The following is an 18312-nucleotide window of genomic DNA, read 5'->3' as shown; positions in this document are numbered from 1 at the left end:
TGTTCACTTGGCTGTTTTCCTATGTCGTGAAGGCTGAAATTTCAGTTCAGTGGAGCACTTACTGTTCCCAACCCTAACCCTGTGGAAAGCCATCTAATTAGACTTTAATTTGATTTTGAGATGTTTTTAGTAGGTAATTTAATTATTTTTTGATTTTATACCAATGTTATGTATCTGATGTTAGCCACCCTGAGACCGACTTTGGCTGGGGAGGGCGGGATATAAATAAAAGGTTTTTTTATTTATTACTTGTTATTATTCCTTTGTAAGAAAATATGAAATAACGTAAAACAATTTTTTTGGGGGGGGGGAATCAATGGGGGGGTTGACAAGAAATTTTCCGCACTGGGTACCACCTGACCTTCCCATGCTTGGGGGGGTGTGTGTGTGTGACAAAAAATGTTTTGCCCCCGGGTACCAATTTACCTTGCTACACCCCTGTCTCTATCTCTATCTCTATCTCTATCTCTATCTCTATCTCTATCTCTATCTCTATCTCTATCTCTACTGAAATCCTTGGGATTCCCCCAGTCAAACTGATAGTTTCCTCTTTTTTCTCAGGGGTCAATTTTGGTTGGCGCTCTCAGCCTGAGATTGCTAGTACAGGCAGTGATTGTGTAACATACTACATGCTTGAGATTGTTGTTGTTGTTGTTGTTCAGTCGTTCAGTCGTTTCCGACTCTTCGTGACCCCATGGACCAGAGCACGCCAGGCACGCCTGTCCTTCACTGCCTCTCGCAGTTTGGCCAAACTCATGTTAGTAGCTTCGAGAACACTGTCCAACCATCTCATCCTCTGTCGCCCCCTTCTCCTTGTGCCCTCCATCTTTCCCAACATCAGGGTCTTTTCTAGGGAGTCTTCTCTTCTCATGAGGTGGCCAAAGTACTGGACCCTCAACTTCAGGATCTGTCCTTCTAGTGAGCACTCTGGGCTGATTTCTTTGAGAATGGATAGGTTTGATCTCTTTGCAGTCCAGGGGACTCTCAAGAGTCTCCTCCAGCACCATAATTCAAAAGCATCAATTCTTCGGCGATCAGCCTTCTTTATGGTCCAGCTCTCACTTCCGTACATTACTACTGGGAAAACCATAGCTTTAACTATACGGACCTTTGTCGGCAAGGTGATGTCTTTGCTTTTTAAGATGCTGTCTAGGTTTGTCATTGCTTTCCTCCCAAGAAGCAGGCGTCTTCTAATTTCGTGACTGCTGTCACCATCTGCAGTGATCATGGAACCCAAGAAAGTGAAATCTCTCAGGGGACACTTGAAGACAATGGAGTAACTGTGGGAGAAGCAATGGAGGCCAAAAGAGATTTGCACTAAGTAGCCCTTGGTGCAACCTGAAATTGTAAGCAACACAACACAACACAACACAGCTGTTGTGTAGACTATGAATCCCACAGGTCATTCCACCTTACATCTTGCATGATATTCCACATACCGTAGGGAAAGAATACTGCTCCTTCTGCAAGGAATATGAGAGGGGTGTGTGTTTTATTAAGGGCAAAGGCTGGTGGGAGTAGTGAGGGGGCTGGCAATTCTTCCATGGCTTGGATTTTAATCAATCACAGATGAATTTGAGGGCTTTAAAAACCCACTTCTCCTTTGAAGTGGGAGATTTTTTTGATTTTTTTTTAAAGCAAAATGTGGAAAGACAAGCCCTAGGATTTGTTTTGCCTTTTTTTAAAAAGGAAATTATTTCCAAAGCCCTCAATAGAAGCCGGGGTGGGAGTATCTGCAAATCGTCATCTGGCTGTGGGCGATCAAACTAATTAGGTAACTGGTACAAAATAAAGATTGTGAAATGGATTTCGAGAACTCTCTGAGAATAAAGAAGGGAGTCTGCCTGCCCTCTTGCACTGTTGTTTACGGCGGAAAGTTGCGGCTGTTTTGGAGGGGGGCGGCGGATTTGCCTTAAAAAGTCTAGGCACACATATAGAAGTAAGTGCCTTTGGATAAAGTGGAGTTTCCTTCTGATGGACAGGAGAAGGGAGACATTTTGGTTAACAACCGAAGAAGCAATACAAAGATTGGTTAGCAGAGAAACTGCAGCCTTTAATGAAATGCAGATTGGCGCTTGTGCCCAATGAGAAACACTTTACAAAGACAGACAGGCACAATTGCCAGCTTGAAAAGAAACAGTCCAGATGTTTTGCCCTGCAATGTGGGGTTTGTGTGGGGCTCCCCCTCCCCCATATTTTTTTTTATTAAGGTTTCAAAGATTTAACATACTGTATATACTTCAATACATAATAAATTTATCATCTTCCGACTTCCCACCTCATTTTCCATTGTGTTTTTATTTCTCTCCCTCTGCTGTGCAATATCTTCTATCTCTTACACCATAATATCAACACTGTATTCTCTAATACCTTCTGTTGCTCCTATTTCAGATCCTGCTTGTGAGTTCATCAAACTGCAATATTTCCTTAAATAGTCTGAGAAAGGGGATTCCATTCCTCTGGGTCTTTTTGTTAACATTGCTATTGTAGAAAAGTCTCCATATGGGCTAATGTGTAATTTCAGACAAGTAGAATATGCAGTGCTTTTTTTCTGGGGGGACGCAGTGGGACGCATACCCCTAAAAGTACGTTTCTGAGCACAATTCAAAGTGTTGGTGCTGACCTTTAAAGCCCTAAACAGCCTTAATCCACTATACCTGAAGGAGCGTCTCCACCCCCATCGTTCAGCCCGGACTCTGAGATCCAGCGCTGAGGGATTTCTGGCAGTTCCCTCGCTGCGAGAAGCCAAGTTACAGGGAACCAGGCAGAGGGCCTTCTCGGTAGTGGCACTTGCCCTGTTGAACACCCTCCCACCAGATGTCAAAGAGAAAAACAACTACCAGACTTTTAGGAGACATCTGAAAGCAGCTCTGTTTAGGGAAGCTTTTAATGTTTAATAGATTATTGTATTATAGCATTCTGTTGGAAGCCGCCCAGAGTGGCTGGCGAAACTCAGCCAGATGGGCGGGGTATAAATAAATTATTATTATTATTATTATTATTATTATTATTATTATTATTATTATTATTATTATTATTATTAACATTTTGTGAATCTTAGTTTGGCCTCATTGAGGGGCAGTATTTCAATATGAGTAGGAAAATGAGAGTACCCCTAAACATTTTTTTCTTGAGGGGGAAAAAAGGACTTAGAATATGTAATTTCAGAAATAAAATTCAAGGGACGGGGAGCAGCCACTAATGGACTATGCAGAACTGGCGAAGCGAACAGCAAAAATTTAAAAACCAGCATGACAGGCTATTTGTGGAAGAAGCCCTTTTGGGAATCTCTGAAAAACATAATAATCAGATGAAACCACAAGCAGGATTTGAAACATGAGCAGCGGAAGAAAAATGATAATGTTTTAAATGAAAGAATATGTTTTAGGTGGAATGTTCATTAGAAGGCTCCAGTACTTTGGCCACCTCATGAGAAGAGAAGACTCCCTGGAAAAGACCCTGATGTTGGGAAAGATGGAGGGCACAAGGAGAAGGGGACGACAAGAGGATGAGATGGTTGGACAGTGTTCTCGAAGCGACTGGCATGAGTTTGGCCAAACTGCGAGAGGCAGTGAAGGATAGGCGTGCCTGGCGTGCTCTGGTCCATGGGGTCACAAAGAGTCGGACACGACTGAACGTCTGAACAACAACAACAAATGTAGATGGGTTGGGATTCAGAACAGCAGGGAAGAAAAGGCGGGAAGTCGAAGTTTAAAGGGAAATGTAAAACAAACATGAAAGCTGGAATTCAAAGATTTTAAAAGTTTAATAAAAATGTGATGTTAAAAAAAACAACCGGAATAAAATTCGCCTCTCCTTCACACTTCAGCCCAGTTGCTCTCAGTTGCTTTCCAAGCTAGATGCCCAAAAGTGTTGCCTCCCACCTCTCGGCATTTAGCAGTACTGCTCCCTTTCTAACTGTTGCCCACCGCGAGGGAGTTTGCAGTGCAGTTTCGGGACCCCGTGCCTTGCGGAGGACAAGGGCGATGGAGAGGGGCACCAAACAGACCGGCAGGGAGGTCAAGATGACGACCACTCCGGTGGGTGGCCGATGCTCTGCGGCGTCACTGGGGTGGGAGCAGTTGGCGAAGTACTCGGCGTGGATCCTCGTGAAGAAGACATCCAAGGTGGGGCTGGCCACCGGACAGCCCATCCCTTCAGCCAGAAGCCCAGTGCAGAGGACCAGCTCGCTATACATGCTGTAGAGGGACAAAATGGCGGATGGAACATTATAGGCTATTTGCCGTGGATGGTTTAGCTGAGATTCCTGCATTGCAGGTGGGCGAACTAGATGACCCTTGGGATCCTTCCCAACTCTACAATTCTACGATTCTACGGCATGTCACTTTAAGGGGGCAAAACTTGACTTTTGCAAATTTATTCGGTGAGGGGTCTTAAAAATATGTGTTTGGGTGTGAGGAATTCAAATACAGGTCGTACCTTAGTTTTCAAACAGCTTAGTTCTCGAACGTTTTGGCCCCCGAACGCCGCAAACCCGGAAATGACTGTTCCGGTTTGCAAACTATTTTTGGAGTGCGGACGTCCGACGAGGCTTCTGATTGGCTGCAGCAGCTTCCGGCAGCCAATCGGAAGCCGCGCTTTGGTTTCCGAACGTTTTGGAAGTCGAACGGACTTCCAGAACGTCTGTTCGACTTCCAAGGAACGACTGCATGCTCTCTCTTTTTTTTTGCAAATGTCTTTAGTGAGTGGGTCTTAAAAATAAGTTTTTAGGTGTGAAGGAATTCAAAACTGCTTTTATTTTTGTGATTGGTCAACATCATATTGTAAATCACCCCGTGATCTTTAGATGAAGTGTGGTATAGAAATTTAATTAATTAATTAATAACATTTGTTGAAGAAGCACATGAACTGCTTTTGGAAAGCCAAAGAGTTTTAATTTTGCTGTCTGAAAATGTCCGGCAATGCTTACTAAATAAATTAACATTATATAACAGCAAGTACTAGGCAATCATTTGTAATGATTTCTGTGCAATTTTACACACATTTTACTCACCAACCGAAACTAAATTAGATTAATTTAACCAAAATATCCTTTGAATTCCCAAGTTTTCAAAGTTTTCAAATCCCCATTTATGGAATTTGAAAGTTGACAAATTCAACACGCCTTAATGGCACAACCAACAGATGAAGAGCCAATTCTGCCTAGAGCAGTGTTTTTCAACCACTGTTCTGCGGCACACTAGTGTGCCGCGAGATGTTGCCTGGTGTGCCGTGGGGAAAATTTGTTTATTTGATTCCTATTCAAGAGAATTACTTTATATATAGTCAATATAGGAACAGAGTTAATTTTTTTAACATTTTCTAATGGTGGTGTGCCTCGTGATTTTTTTCATGAAACAAGTGTGCCTTTGCCCAAAAGTTGAAAAACACTGGCCTAGAGGAGAGCCATGATATGTCAGGAATGAGGACCGTCAGTGCCATATTCAAAGGTAGCTGAAAAAGAGGTGTGAGGGTACAGACAGGAGAAGCAGGGAGGTCAGGACCATGGACAGATCACTGGGATCCAGAAACCTGGCTTGACAGAATCCTACCTCCAAAGGATAGAGGGGATAAAGGGGAGCCATACCGGGGTGAAGGCATCTTCTATTTGTCCCCGTGCCAGTTTCAGTTTATTGGTTAGTTTTTCTAATGAGGCTGTTTCCTATACTATTTGGTACCATTGGTCCATGCTTACTCCTGACAGGTCTCTCCAGTGTCTGACTATGGTGTTTCTGGCTGCTGAGACTAGGTGGGTGATGAGCTCTTTATGATGTGAGTGGGCATTATTATCTTGGAAGATGTTTAGTAGGGCCAGTCCTGGGGTGACCTCTAATACTTGCTTAGTTATTTTGCATATTTCTTGTATGATTGTTGTCCAGAATAGCTGGATTTGGGGGCATTCCCAGCACATGTGGAGGTATGTGCCTGTGGAGGTGCATCCTCTCCAGCATTTTGGTGAGGTTCCTGGGCAAATAAAAAATATGTTGGAAAAAAACAAAAAACCTTCCAGGCGTGGACTCCCCTTCCTAAGCTCCACCTCCATGTCTGAAGAGTGAAAATCCTTAAAGGGACAACCCTTGTCCCTATAGCATTGTGGTAGCTTGCCTTTACTCCCTAAATAATAATAATAATAATAATAATAATAATAATAATAATAATAATAATAATAATAATAATTTATTTATACCCTGCCCATCTGGCTGGGCCTCCCCAGCCACTCTAGGCGGCTTCCAACACAATATTAAAATACAATAATTCATCAGACATTAAAAGCTCACTGCACCATCAACAAGAGCAGGAAATATTTGGCATGATGGCAACCAATTTCTCAATGAGGTCAGATTCAGGAGGAGCTATCTCTCAGACCCTCCAAGTGTCCCTATTTTCCAGGGACGGTCCCAGATTTACAGAAGCCGTCCCGGTTTTTGGCTTGGTCCTGGAATGTCCCACTTTCCCTTAGAATTGTTGGGTGATAACGCCGAGGCCTGCTGCTTCCCCCCCAACGCAGCGGCGCCAGGGATTCATCACTCCAGTCTTCTGTCACACTGATGTGGCCCATATCCAGGGACATGAGCACATGACAAGCAGAGTTCAAAACAGAAGCTCAGCCTTGAGGAGTAACATCTAAACCTAATTTATTGCAAATTAAATCAAACGTAACAGAACAAAGAATACATGGCTTCTCTCTCTGTCTTTCTTCCTCGGAGAGAGAGCTGCAAAAGCTATACAGAGCAGAAACAACATATCTTAATTTCCTCTCACAAGACTCCAATAATCAGTGCTGGAATGTAAACAGACATGTGATATGTAACAATCCCACACATCTGCAGCACGGGAGGAATGGAATTCCCAGCAAGAACATCCCTATTTTCACTGTATAGATGTTGGAGAATATGGTAGGAGTCCCTGTTTGCACTGGAGAAATGTTAGAAGGTATAGGTAAAGGGACCCCCGACCATTAGGTCCAGTCACGGACGACTCTGGGGTTGCGGCGCTCATCTCGCTTTACTGGCCGAGGGAGCCGGCGTACAGCTTCCGGATCATGTGGCCAGCATGACTAAGTTGCTTCTGGCGAACCAGAGCAGCGCACGGAAATGCCGTTTACCTTCCTGCCGGGAGTGGTACCTATTTATCTACTTGCACTTTGACGTGCTTTGGAACTGCTAGGTTGGCAGGAGCTGGGACCGAGCAACGGGAGCTCACCCCGTCGCGGGGATTCGAACTGCTGACCTTCTGATCGGCAAGCCCTAGGCTCTGTGGTTTAACCCACAGCGCCACCCGCGTCCCTTGTTGGAAGGTATGGTCTCTGCCATAGAGGGAACAACACACCAGAATGTAACCCCCACATAAATGGGGGGAGGCCTATATATAAAATAAATCAAGAAACCAACCCCCCTGAGGTACCAGGAACCAGGTCTGCCGCTCAGGAATCTATACCTGCCAGTTGTTTCCCAGAGGCACCGGCTGCTCTCTGCTGCAGCCATGACGGAGGCATGAAACTTGGGCCAGCAGAACAGCGCTACCCAGTCATAGTAGGTATCTCCACAGTCACTGGCTTGGCCGTCCTCTTCTTCAAAAGGCCCTAGCCGAGAATGAGAGATCAGAAGGGGGTTCTGACTGGGACTGTGGCAGGCAAAAAGGCCCTGCGCCATCCCATCATACATCTCCATCCAGCTCAGTATGTGCCCCCACCCCCAGCTCCCACTGCATCTTGCCAGCAATTCATTTATTAAACATCAGCTACGCAAATGCAAACTACCTGACAAACATCACTTCTGTTTTGGCCCTGGGAAGAAAGCGTATCAAACATCGCAGGCAGCAGAAAGGATGCCTGATTCTGTTGTACCATCTACACCGTGTGCAAATGGTGTGGGAGAGGAATCAAATCACATTCCGGCCAGCTTTTTACATTCAACCCAACAGGCAAACGGTGCATGTAACTAGGGTTGTGCAAATCTGTTTAATAATAATAATAATAATAATAATAATAATAATAATAATAATAATAATAATAATAAACAACTCTGGGCAACTTCCAACAAAGATTAAAAATACATCAAAAACATCAGTCATTAAAAACCTCCCTAAACAGGGCTGCCTTCAGATGTCTTCTAAATGTCAGATAGTTGTTTATCTCTTTGACATCTGATGGGAGGGTGCCACCACCGAAAAGGCCCTCTGCCTGGTTCCCTGTAACTTGGCTTCTCGCAGTGAGGTAACCGCCAGAAGGCCCTCGGAGCTGAATCTCCATGTTTTTGCTTCCTCCCTGTTTCTCTCTCTTTGTTTCAGTCTTAAATTCAGTTCTTCCCATTTCCACACCACCTTGCAATCTTTTTAATTCTTTCTTAAAATCAAAATTCGTATGCAAATATGTGAGCAAATCTCTGCAGGCACTTTCTCCCAATATTCTTGTAGATTATTTCCCACTAATGTAAGTGCCCTTTTCTGTTTAGAGCAGTGCAAATGTTGAAGGCGAGTTGCATTTCAGTTCACATATTGGTTTGAAGGATACAGTGGTACCTCGGGTTACAGACACTTCAGGTTACAGACGCTTCAGGTTAGACTCCGCTAACCCAGAAATAGTACTTTGGGTTAAGAACTTTGCTTCAGGATGAGAACAGAAATCGCATGGTGGTGGGGCAGCGGCAGTGGGAGGCCCCATTAGCTAAAGTGGTACCTCAGGTGAAGAATGGTTTCAGGTTAAGAAGGGACCTCCAGAACGAATTAAGTTCTCAACCTGAGGTACCACTGTATAGGTTTGTGTTCCTTCCCCATCTCTGCGAAAACACCCTAAGTCAGCCTTCTCCCATCAGCTAGAGTTGTATTCCAAAACATATGAGGAGGCCCAGATTGGTGAAGGCTGAACTAAGCGGCAAATGCAGTGTGTGTCACGTGTGAAAACCTCCAACGGAGGTCACAAAATAAAGAAATGAGATATTGGGTAAACAGACCATTTTGGGACGCAGATCTCATTAAAACAGGAGCCCGTGGCTAAAAGAAGAACGAGGACTTCTGTTTCGCAACAGAGGGGATGGGAGGAAGAGATCATTGCTCACCTTCTTCATCCGGATACAGGTAGGAGACTGGAAGGAGAAGGTAGATGTTAGTCTAGGAACAGCTGTAGGATGAGTAACAGTGATAGGGCAGGCCTGGGGACTCACTAGCTCAGGGGTAGGCAACCTAAGGCCCATGGGCTGGATGCGGCCCAATCGCCTTCTAAATCTGGTCCGTGGACGGTCCGGGAATCAGCGTGTTTTTACATGAGTAGAATGTGTCCTTTTATTTAAAAGGCATCTCTGGGTTATTTGTGGGGCCTGCCTGGTGTTTTTACATGAGTAGAATGTGTGCTTTTATTTAAAATGCATCTCTGGGTTATTTGTGGGGCATAGGAATTCGTTCATTCCCCCCCCCCCAAAAAAAAATATGGTCCGGCCCACCACATGGTCTGAGGGACAGTGGTCCGGCCCACGGCTGAAAAAGGTTGCTGACCCTTGCACTCAAGAAAGGTCTATTTAAAGAAGGGGAACCTGCGAAGCCTGCTTCATCTCCCCTGTATGCACAATTTCACCTTCAGCTTTTGGCTCCAGAAGTGACACAAACTTAAGAGGAAGACAGATGGAATCAGCCCAGTTGATCCGTAAATCCGATCAAAGATACATCTTGGCATAGCACTCTTCTCTCTCCAGCAGAGACCAGCCAAATTCCTCCCCTCCCCATCCCCAGAGGTTCCCAAGCGAGGGATGATGGAGATTATTAAATCTCTGCTGGGGGGACAAACATCTGGAGGAGGACAAACGCTCAGCCCAGAACCCTGTTCAAGTTCACGAGAGCCTCTCTGAGGACGAGCATATTGGTTTCCCCTCCTGTCACAGCTACAAGGAGCCCCTCTACATGTCGGGGATCAGGAATGGGGAACTTTGAGGTGACAAGCAAGCAAGGCATCCAGGCAACCTTAAGTCCCAACGTCTGCGTTCAAATGCCGTGTTAAACCGTAGTTAAAAGACAAACTATCCGTTGTATCTGAGTTGATCACAGACAGAGCAGACCCATTGAAACTGATGGAGTTGAAGTTAGTCCCGTCTGTGCCATGCAAGGGAGGAAGCTAGCCAGAGCCTCAATGTTGTGATGTGCGGTTTCCTACAACCAAACCATGTCCTGAGTTTACCTCCGTTGGTTTATTTGAAGGTAACAAACCATGAGCACAGCTTCACACATCACAACAAGCCACACTCTAGCTTGCTTGGGGATTGTTTCACCCTCTGCATGGCGAGGTTAAGAGCAACAGATGTGCAGGAGATGTGCTTGTGCACATTAAGCTATAGCTTATTTTAAACCATGGGTAGGCATACTAAGGCCCCGGGGCCGGATCCGGCCCAATCGCCTTCTAAATCTGGCCCACGGACGGTCCGGGAATCAGTGTGTTTTTACATGAGTAGAATGTGTCCTTTTATTTAAAATGCATCTCTGAGTTGTTTGTGGGGCCTGCCTGGTGTTTTTACGTGAGTAGAATATGTGCTTTTATTTAAAATGCACATATCTGGGTTATTTGTGGGGCATAGAAATTCGTTCATTTCCCCCCAAAAAATATAGTCCAGCCCACCACATGGTTTGAGGGATGGTGGACCGGCCCATGGCTGAAAAAGGTTGCTGACCCCTGCACTAGCTGAACACATCCTGTAGAATTCTACCCATGATCTTTTATCTGCACAATGAGAATGGGATTTCAGGAACCAAAAAGTTGTATTGAAAAATACAACTTTCGAGCTGTCTGGACCCCCAAAAAGGCAACTAGACACTTCGTTTTGGTGACTGTAACCCTGTTTTAAAGAGCCATTCGGTGCCTAGCTTATATAGCTGAGTTTCTAACACTGGTTCTCAACTAGATGTTGCAGGAGAGGAGGGAGACACCTCCCCTACTTGCCTCTATAGGAAATCGGATCCATTCCCAATCCTACCTTAGTCAGTCCTGGAATGCAAACAGAATGTATTCATTCACCAAATCATTTACTTGGTGCCACACCATGCCACAAGGTCTGAGGGACAGTGGACCGGCCCCCTGCTGGAAAAGTTTGCTGACCCCTGCTTTAAACTATTGTTTAATATTGCAAACCAAGCCAGTGTATCTGGCGATTGGGCATCGTCCTGCTTTCAAAAGTAAATCTTTTATTCTTGGCTGCAATGATCAATGGACATGAATGAACGTTCCCCCAAGAAGCCAAAAGAGAGAGAAAACAATTCTTTTGAAAGCCATCTATGCAATCAGAACACCCAGGGACAATGAGTTCCGTAGATATATTACATGTTGCACAATGAAATGTTAACTTCTATCTGCCCTGGTGTTGTAAAAATTCACTGGCTGACCCTAAGTTTTACTGTTAAAAAAAGAGAAAAGAAATCCCTGCCTTATCAGCTCCTTCCACATTGTGCCAAGTAATTTTTGTAAACATCCATGGTTTCCTCTCAAGCATCTCGTTGTTCAAAAGCGAAAAAGCACCAAACGCCTTTCTTCCCAAGGCAGGGGCTCCCTATTCCTGATCCAAAAATATTAGGTAGTTCTGGGATCTCTTCCAGTTTGGGGAGGAGTGGGGAGGAAAGCACAAATGAAAAGTTCCCCTGGCCCTAACCTGATGTCCCCATTAAAGAGGGAGGGAATCTGTTACTGTCTTGGGAAGAGGTTACCACATTTTTTTCTGGCAGCATTCGTGCGCCTTTAGCACCGTCATTGCGGGCAGAAATTCAGCAGCTGAAATCTTTCCTCATCAATTTGTTTGTCCGTCCTTTTCAATTTATTGGCCCACCTTCCTACGATATATTACCCAAGGCGATCAATGTGTAATGTTTCATTATGTCTTTATATATGTTGTGGCCGCGGTACAAACAATAAAATTATGACGGTGATGATTTACAGCAACAATTAAAAACACGTCAAAACACTTTAAAGATATAAAAAAGAAAAAAAATACGACCAGACAGTGGCCACATTAAAACACTTTTAGATGAATTTAAAATGTATTTTCCTGACGGTGGAAAGAGAAGGGGCTAAGTCGGTGGTTCTCGAACATTTTTCTCAGAGCCACCAGACCCTCCAAGTGTCCCTATTTTCCAGGGATGTCCCTAAATTAGAAAAGCTGTCCTGGTTCCTGATTTAATCCTGGAATGTCCTGCTTTTCCTTAGCACATCCCTATTTTCGACCCTCGAGCCGTCTGAAGGCAATCCTGTATAGGGAAGGTGTTTTTAAAAAAATGTTTAATGTTTTATTATGTTTTTATATATGTTGGAATCTGTCCAGAGTGGCTGGGGCAACGCAGTCAGATGTGTGGGATATAAATAGTAAAATTATCATTACAGAATGGGACGTCCCTATTTTCATCGGAGAAATGTTGGATTCTGGGCCACACTTCCAAAATAGAAATTTGCTCGTGCCAGAACAATTTTTTTTTTAATCGATAAGAAATACATTGGAAAACAAAACAACTCCTAGCAGTGCTTGTTTTCTAGCACAGAACACAACTACTTTATCATAAGACCGTGAGACATCCAGAAAAGTATAAAAGAAGAAGAAGAAGAAGAAGAGTTTGGATTTGATATCCCGCTTTTCACTATCCGAAGGAGTCTCAAAGCGGCTAACATTCTCCTTTCCCTTCCTCCCCCACAACAAACCCTCTGTGAGGTGAGTGGGGCTGAGAGACTTCAGAGAAGTGTGACTAGCCCAAGGTCACCCAGCAGCTGCATGTGGAGGAGGGGAGACGCGAACCCGGTTCACCAGATTACGAGGCCATCGCTCTTAACCACTACACCACACTGGCTCTCATAAAAGAATGTGGCTCCATAACAACACAAATCATACCCAGAATCTAATATTGATTTTCATTGAATGTTCCCACCACACTCGCCATCCTCTCCTGCCACACCCTTTGAGGACCACTGGGCTATGTGGACATCCATGGGAGGGTCTGCTAAATCTAGGGTGCAGCCTCTGGGAAGGCCCTCCCGTGTCCCCATTTCTTAAAGGCTCAGTACCCTCTGTATGTGTTACGTATTGAGACTGAAATCAATAGGGGCTGTTCAGCCACCAATCAGGGTCCACCGCCTGGCACGACCTAACCAATCACAGAAGCGTAAGGGCAGGCGAACGCTCCAATCAGAAGTAAGCACGCCAATGGGCAGTTTTACGAGGACAGTTTTGGCGGGTTTTCTCCAGCCTTTCTCTGGTGGGTTTTTACACAGTTTGGGTTCTGTTATGTATTGGGTTTAACACATGTTATGATTCTAACCAATCGTAGAAGCGTAGGTGGAAGAAAGTTCTAATGGCAAGCTCTGTCAACTGTCAACTGCCAACTGGCAGTTCTTGTTGGGGCTTTCAGAGTGTGTTCTTGTTTTAATATGGGAGTGAGCTGTTGAATAAACGAAGTTACATTGGGCTTCTGACTTTTCCTAAATATTTAATATTGGCGACGAGGATGGGATTCATGAGCTCCCGCTAGATACCAGAGGCCTGAGATTGCAACGCAGCACAGCCGCCTGCCGCCTCACAGTAATTGCAACAACAACGCCCCACGCTGGACTCAGCAAGAAGCCCCGGAAATGAGACTGCGCCTGCCGCGTCTTCGCAACTACCCATAATCGTACAAGCGACTACTTCAGGTCTGAGGATGGCCACCAGTCATAGTCGGCCGCCACCGGACTTCGATATGAGCCATCCTGCAGAATGGCCACAGTGGCTCCGCCGAATAAGGAGCTACGTCCGACTACAAGGCTTCACTAGGGAGGCAGACAAGGTGGATGTGCTATTGACAGTGCTGGGAAGTTCCGCCATCACTCTACTGGAAGGTCTGATGGCACCCAGGGACACAGAGGCCTGCACTTTCGATGAGCTGACACAGGCTATGACAAGACACCTCACGCCTCAGCCAACTAAGAACCACCGCCGCTACGACTTGGCGCACAGAGTGCAACAAGCACAAGAGTCAGTGAGTGAATACATCACCGCGCTCCAGGCAATTGCAATGTATTGTCAATTCACTGACATCGAGGAACGACTTCTCGAAAGATTCATCACTGGCGTGCGAGACAGCCGTCTCCGCCGCAAGCTGCTGGCAAAAGATGACATCACAATGATGGAAGCAATAAATATGGCCACAGCCTTTGTCAATATCAAATATTCAGGAAAAGTCAGAAGCCCAATGTAACTTCGTTTATTCAAAAGCTCACTCCCATATTAAAACAAGAACACACTCTGAAAGCCCCAACAAGAACTGCCAGTTGGCAGTTGACAGTTGACAGAGCTTGCCATTAGAACTTTCTTCCACCTACGCTTCTACGATTGGTTAGAATCATAACATGTGTTAAACCCAATACATAACAGGTTCCAGTTGAAGTTGCTGTTTAAACCTGATTTTATGGAATAAAAGAGATTAAAGGCACCATGCTGACTCTGTCTCCTTCCAAGCTGTATATTTAACAGTACGAGAAATGGGGAAATGGTGAGGGAAAGATAACTGGGAAAGGGCAGTGGTGTGCTCTCCTTGTTCCCAGAGAACAAATATTTGTTTCTCTCTTACTTTCATCTTCAAAGTCATCGTAGGTCAGTGCTGTGCATCCTGAAGGAGAAAAAAGAGAGAGAAAGGTCGGAGAAGGAGAATTGCAGGAGTCCCTTCTGTCTCGGCCCCACCCTAAAGCCAGACCATCCAAGTGGCCCTATATTCCTGGGACAGTCCCAGATTTACAGAATCTGTCCTGGTTTCTGATTTGATCCCGGAATGTCCCACTTTTCCTTGGGACGTCCCTATTTCCCTCGGGGAAATGTTGGAGGGCATGGAATAGGACGTCTCCAGGGCTTTTTTTTCAGCTGGAACTCAGTTCCAGCACCTCTCAAGTGGGCGCCATTGCCATTCTAGGAGAACGAGGGAGGTGTTCATGGTGAGTTCTGGCACCTCTTTTTCTAGAAAAATAGCACTGCAATCATTCTTAACATGCTGCTTGGTCTACATTGATTCTGGATCCTGGATTGCCACAAGAGAGAGAGGGTGGGTTTACTTGATACGCTTTAGAAAACCCTCCCTCTGATTAGGCGATTCACATTTTTCCCTTCCCGCAAATGGACACACGGGGGGGGGGGGATGCAGAATCACTCTGCGACGAGTTTTTCTTTTCAAAATGAAACCAGTTTCTCAAGAAGTGCTTTTCAGGGCCAAGATCTGGATCAGGGGTCAGCAACCTGTTTCAGCCGTGGGATGGTCCACCGTCCCTCAGACCATGTGGTGGGCTGGAATATATTTTGGAAAAAAAATAATGAATGAATTCCTATGCCCCACAAATAACCTAGAGATGCATTTTAAATAAAAGGACACATTCTACTCATGTAAAAACACACTGATTCCCGGATCGTCCGCGGGCCGGGATTTAGAAGGCAATAGGGCCTCATCCAGCCCTTGGGCCATTCGTTGCCTACCCCGATCTAGGTCGTGTGTGGACTATGCAGAGGGGGGGGGGGTGTACTCGGTCCCAGAAGAAAACGCAATGTGCACAGCAGCCTGACACAGTCCATGTCTACGTAGATGGGATTAAGCCTTAAGAAGAAGAAGAAGAGGAAGAGTTTGGATTTGATATCCCGCTTTATCACTACCCGAAGGAGTCTCAAAGCGGCTAACAATCTCCTTTCCCTTCCTCCCCCACAACAAACACTGTGTGAGGTGAGTGGGGCTGAGAGACTTCAGAGAAGTGTGACTAGCCCAAGGTCACCCAGCAGCTGCATGTGGAGGAGCGGAGACGCGAACCCGGTTCACCAGATTACGAGTCTACCGCTCTTAACCACTACACCACACTGGCTCTCCACAGAGACCTGTTTTTTTTATCAAATAACCCCGAGGATGTTTCTGTTCAGTTTGCAGAACGCTAAAAGCTGCCTCCCTCTCAGTTACTCAGGACCTAACCTCCGAAAACATTTCATCGGCGAAATGTTGGAGGGTATGTAATGCTCTCATTGTCGAGGCCACTGCTGCACCTCACGGTGCAAGAGATGGAAGAGGTGAAGGAGGAAAGAATCTGGCAGTAGGAAAAGAAAAATCTAACAGGGGCTTCCGCAGACTACCCTTGTCAGTTCAGAATAACTGCTTTGGCTGCTCCTCTTATTTTTTGCATATTGTATGTTTGTGCAGCTGCTGGAATTGGAGAGGGGCTCCCTTGTTTCTGTTCGGTTGGGTTGCTTTGAAGCCAGTTCTAAGCACAGCAGGGAGCTTCCTTGCCCTTCCCTCTGCCCCGCGAGTGACCCCAGGTCTGCAACAAGGTCCCTCGGGTTCACCTGCAAGGGAGTCACCCCCAGGTGTGCACCAACACAGCGTTATTATGCTAAAGCCAGGATGACTTTGTTGCTTTATTCAAACAATGCAGCAGAGCTCAAGAATAGGAAATCAAAATCAACTTTGCTGCCGCCAACTAAAATAATCCAAGCTAAACACCAACAGATGTCAAACCCGCCCCCCCAAAGTTAAATGCAATAGCTTTATAACCCATGAGGTAGAGCTTCTATGGAGAAGCTGGCCTCATACATTCAGAAGAAGCGCGGGGGGGGGGGTCCTCACCAAGGAAGGCAAATTTGTTGTAATTTGTTCCAAATGTCTGTTAAACTGGAATCGAAACAAGTCGTTTTGTGGGTTTCCAAATCACACAATTTCCACTGTACGTTCTTCCAAGAGAAGGGAGAACAGCTCCAAGGGATTGCAAATGTCAAAGCCCTCGTTCGTCGTCATTATTGCAGAGTCCTAGCCAGAAATTTGGTCGGGTTGTGGAAATCAATATGCAGTGTAGAGGACCCCCTCCAAAACTGGAAACTAGGGCTTAGCCTCACTGAATTGAATAGGATTTACTTCTGAGTACTTTGCCGACAAAGGTCCGTATAGTTAGAGCTATGGTTTCCCCAGTAGTGATGTATGGAAGTGAGAGCTGGACCACAAAGAAGGCTGATCATGGAAGAATTTTTGCTTTTGAGTTATGGTGCTGGAGGAGACTCTTGATATTCCCATGGACCATAGCTGTCAACCTTTTTCCTTTTTTTGCGGGAAATTCCCTTATTATAGCATTGGGAAACAGCAGGTAGGGTTGACAGCTATGCCATGGACTGCAAGATCAAACCTATCTATTCTGACGGAAATCAGCCCTGAGTGCTCACTGGAAGGACAGATCCTGAAGCTGAGGCTCCAATACTTTGGCCACCTCATGAGAAGAGAAGACTCCCTGGAAAAGACCCTGATGTTGGGAAAGATGGAGGGCACAAGCAGAAGGGGATGGCAGAGGACGAGATGGTTGGACAGTGTTCTCGGAGCTACCAACATGAGTCTGACCAAACTGCAGGAGGCAGTGGAAGACAGGAGTGCCTGGCGTGCTCTGGTCCATGGGGTCACGGAGAGTCGGACACAACTAAACAACAACAACAACAGCAGCAGGCATGCTTAGGTAGCTAAAACTCTGTAGAGTTCCCAAGCAAATCAGAACGAATGCTCAATAAAAGACTGGATGCATTCTAACTTCCATGGGAGTTTTGTGCAAGAAAATCAGGATCAATGCTCAATTACATATACAGGTTGTCTTGGTGAGTCCCTGGCCTTATTTCCATACAATTCAGACCAAACTTAGGGTTGATTTTTTCTCTCAATAGCATTATACTCACATTAGCGCTGAAAGACGACTATATATTTTTTTTCTAACGGGACGGGAAAGGGAACACTTACCTCTGCAAAAGAGCAACAGCAGGATAGAATACAGGAGACAAAGCCAGAGAGGTTGGGGCATTCTCATCACCATCTTGGAGAGAAACTCAGCATTTCTCCTCTCTTATCAAATTGCTGTCTGAGACCCCTATGGCCCACATCAACTTGGGAGTTTGGCTGTGTTTCAGCCAATGAAACCGTCCCATGTGAGTGTCTTGCAAACTGGACCAGTTGTTGAAAGAAAGAGTCATTTGATAACTATCAAACAAGGGGCATGAATGTCCGGGAGATGATAGTTCCATGGGTGAGCTGGCTTTGGAGAATTCTAAACATGCTCCAAGATAATCTCATTGTTCACAGATTCCAGGGAGATCCTCGCTTCTTAATGCTGCTGTGCTGAGAAAATCCATAGGCACACTTGTTTTCCGAACAGTGGAAAATTACATGCAGGGACCAAATCCCAACACAAGGCAAGGCATACTTAAGCATATTGCGACCTTAAGCACACGTAACTCTGTATTGCATTGTGAGTTTCATTTCACTGCCTTTTCTTGTGGGATGTAATCCACTGGAGCAGACAAGTGCAACATTACCTGTATTGCTAGA

General features: G+C 45.4%; 1 protein-coding gene across 1 annotated transcript; it reads right to left on the bottom strand.

Moving 5' to 3' along the window:
* Positions 1 to 3856: 3856 nt before the first annotated feature.
* Positions 3857 to 16749, bottom strand: LOC117057970 (receptor activity-modifying protein 1-like). Its single transcript, XM_033168811.1, has 5 exons — positions 16683 to 16749; positions 14563 to 14673; positions 9057 to 9083; positions 7438 to 7582; positions 3857 to 4199 (listed from the first exon to the last, which is right to left on the bottom strand). The coding sequence occupies exons 1-5, from the start codon at positions 16747 to 16749 to the stop codon at positions 3857 to 3859; spliced, it is 693 nt and encodes a 230-aa protein (XP_033024702.1).
* Positions 16750 to 18312: the final 1563 nt, after the last annotated feature.

This window comes from Lacerta agilis, chromosome 14 (assembly GCF_009819535.1).
Source record: "Lacerta agilis isolate rLacAgi1 chromosome 14, rLacAgi1.pri, whole genome shotgun sequence".
NCBI lineage: Eukaryota > Metazoa > Chordata > Lepidosauria > Squamata > Lacertidae > Lacerta > Lacerta agilis.
Note: the sequence above shows the minus strand (reverse complement) of the source record. Positions and strands in the feature narration are given on the sequence as shown.

Excerpts from the sequence above, each read along its gene's own strand:
- LOC117057970 (XM_033168811.1), bottom strand. The coding sequence starts at position 16,749 with ATGACGACGAACGAGGGCTTTGACATTTGCAATCCCTTGGAGCTGTTC. Across the intron at positions 9,084-14,562 it reads CGATGACTTTGAAGATGAAA|TCTCCTACCTGTATCCGGAT; the intron begins GTAAGAGAGAAA and ends TTCTCCTTCCAG. Across the intron at positions 4,200-7,437 it reads CTCTGGGAAACAACTGGCAG|CATGTATAGCGAGCTGGTCC; the intron begins GTATAGATTCCT and ends GTCCCTCTACAG.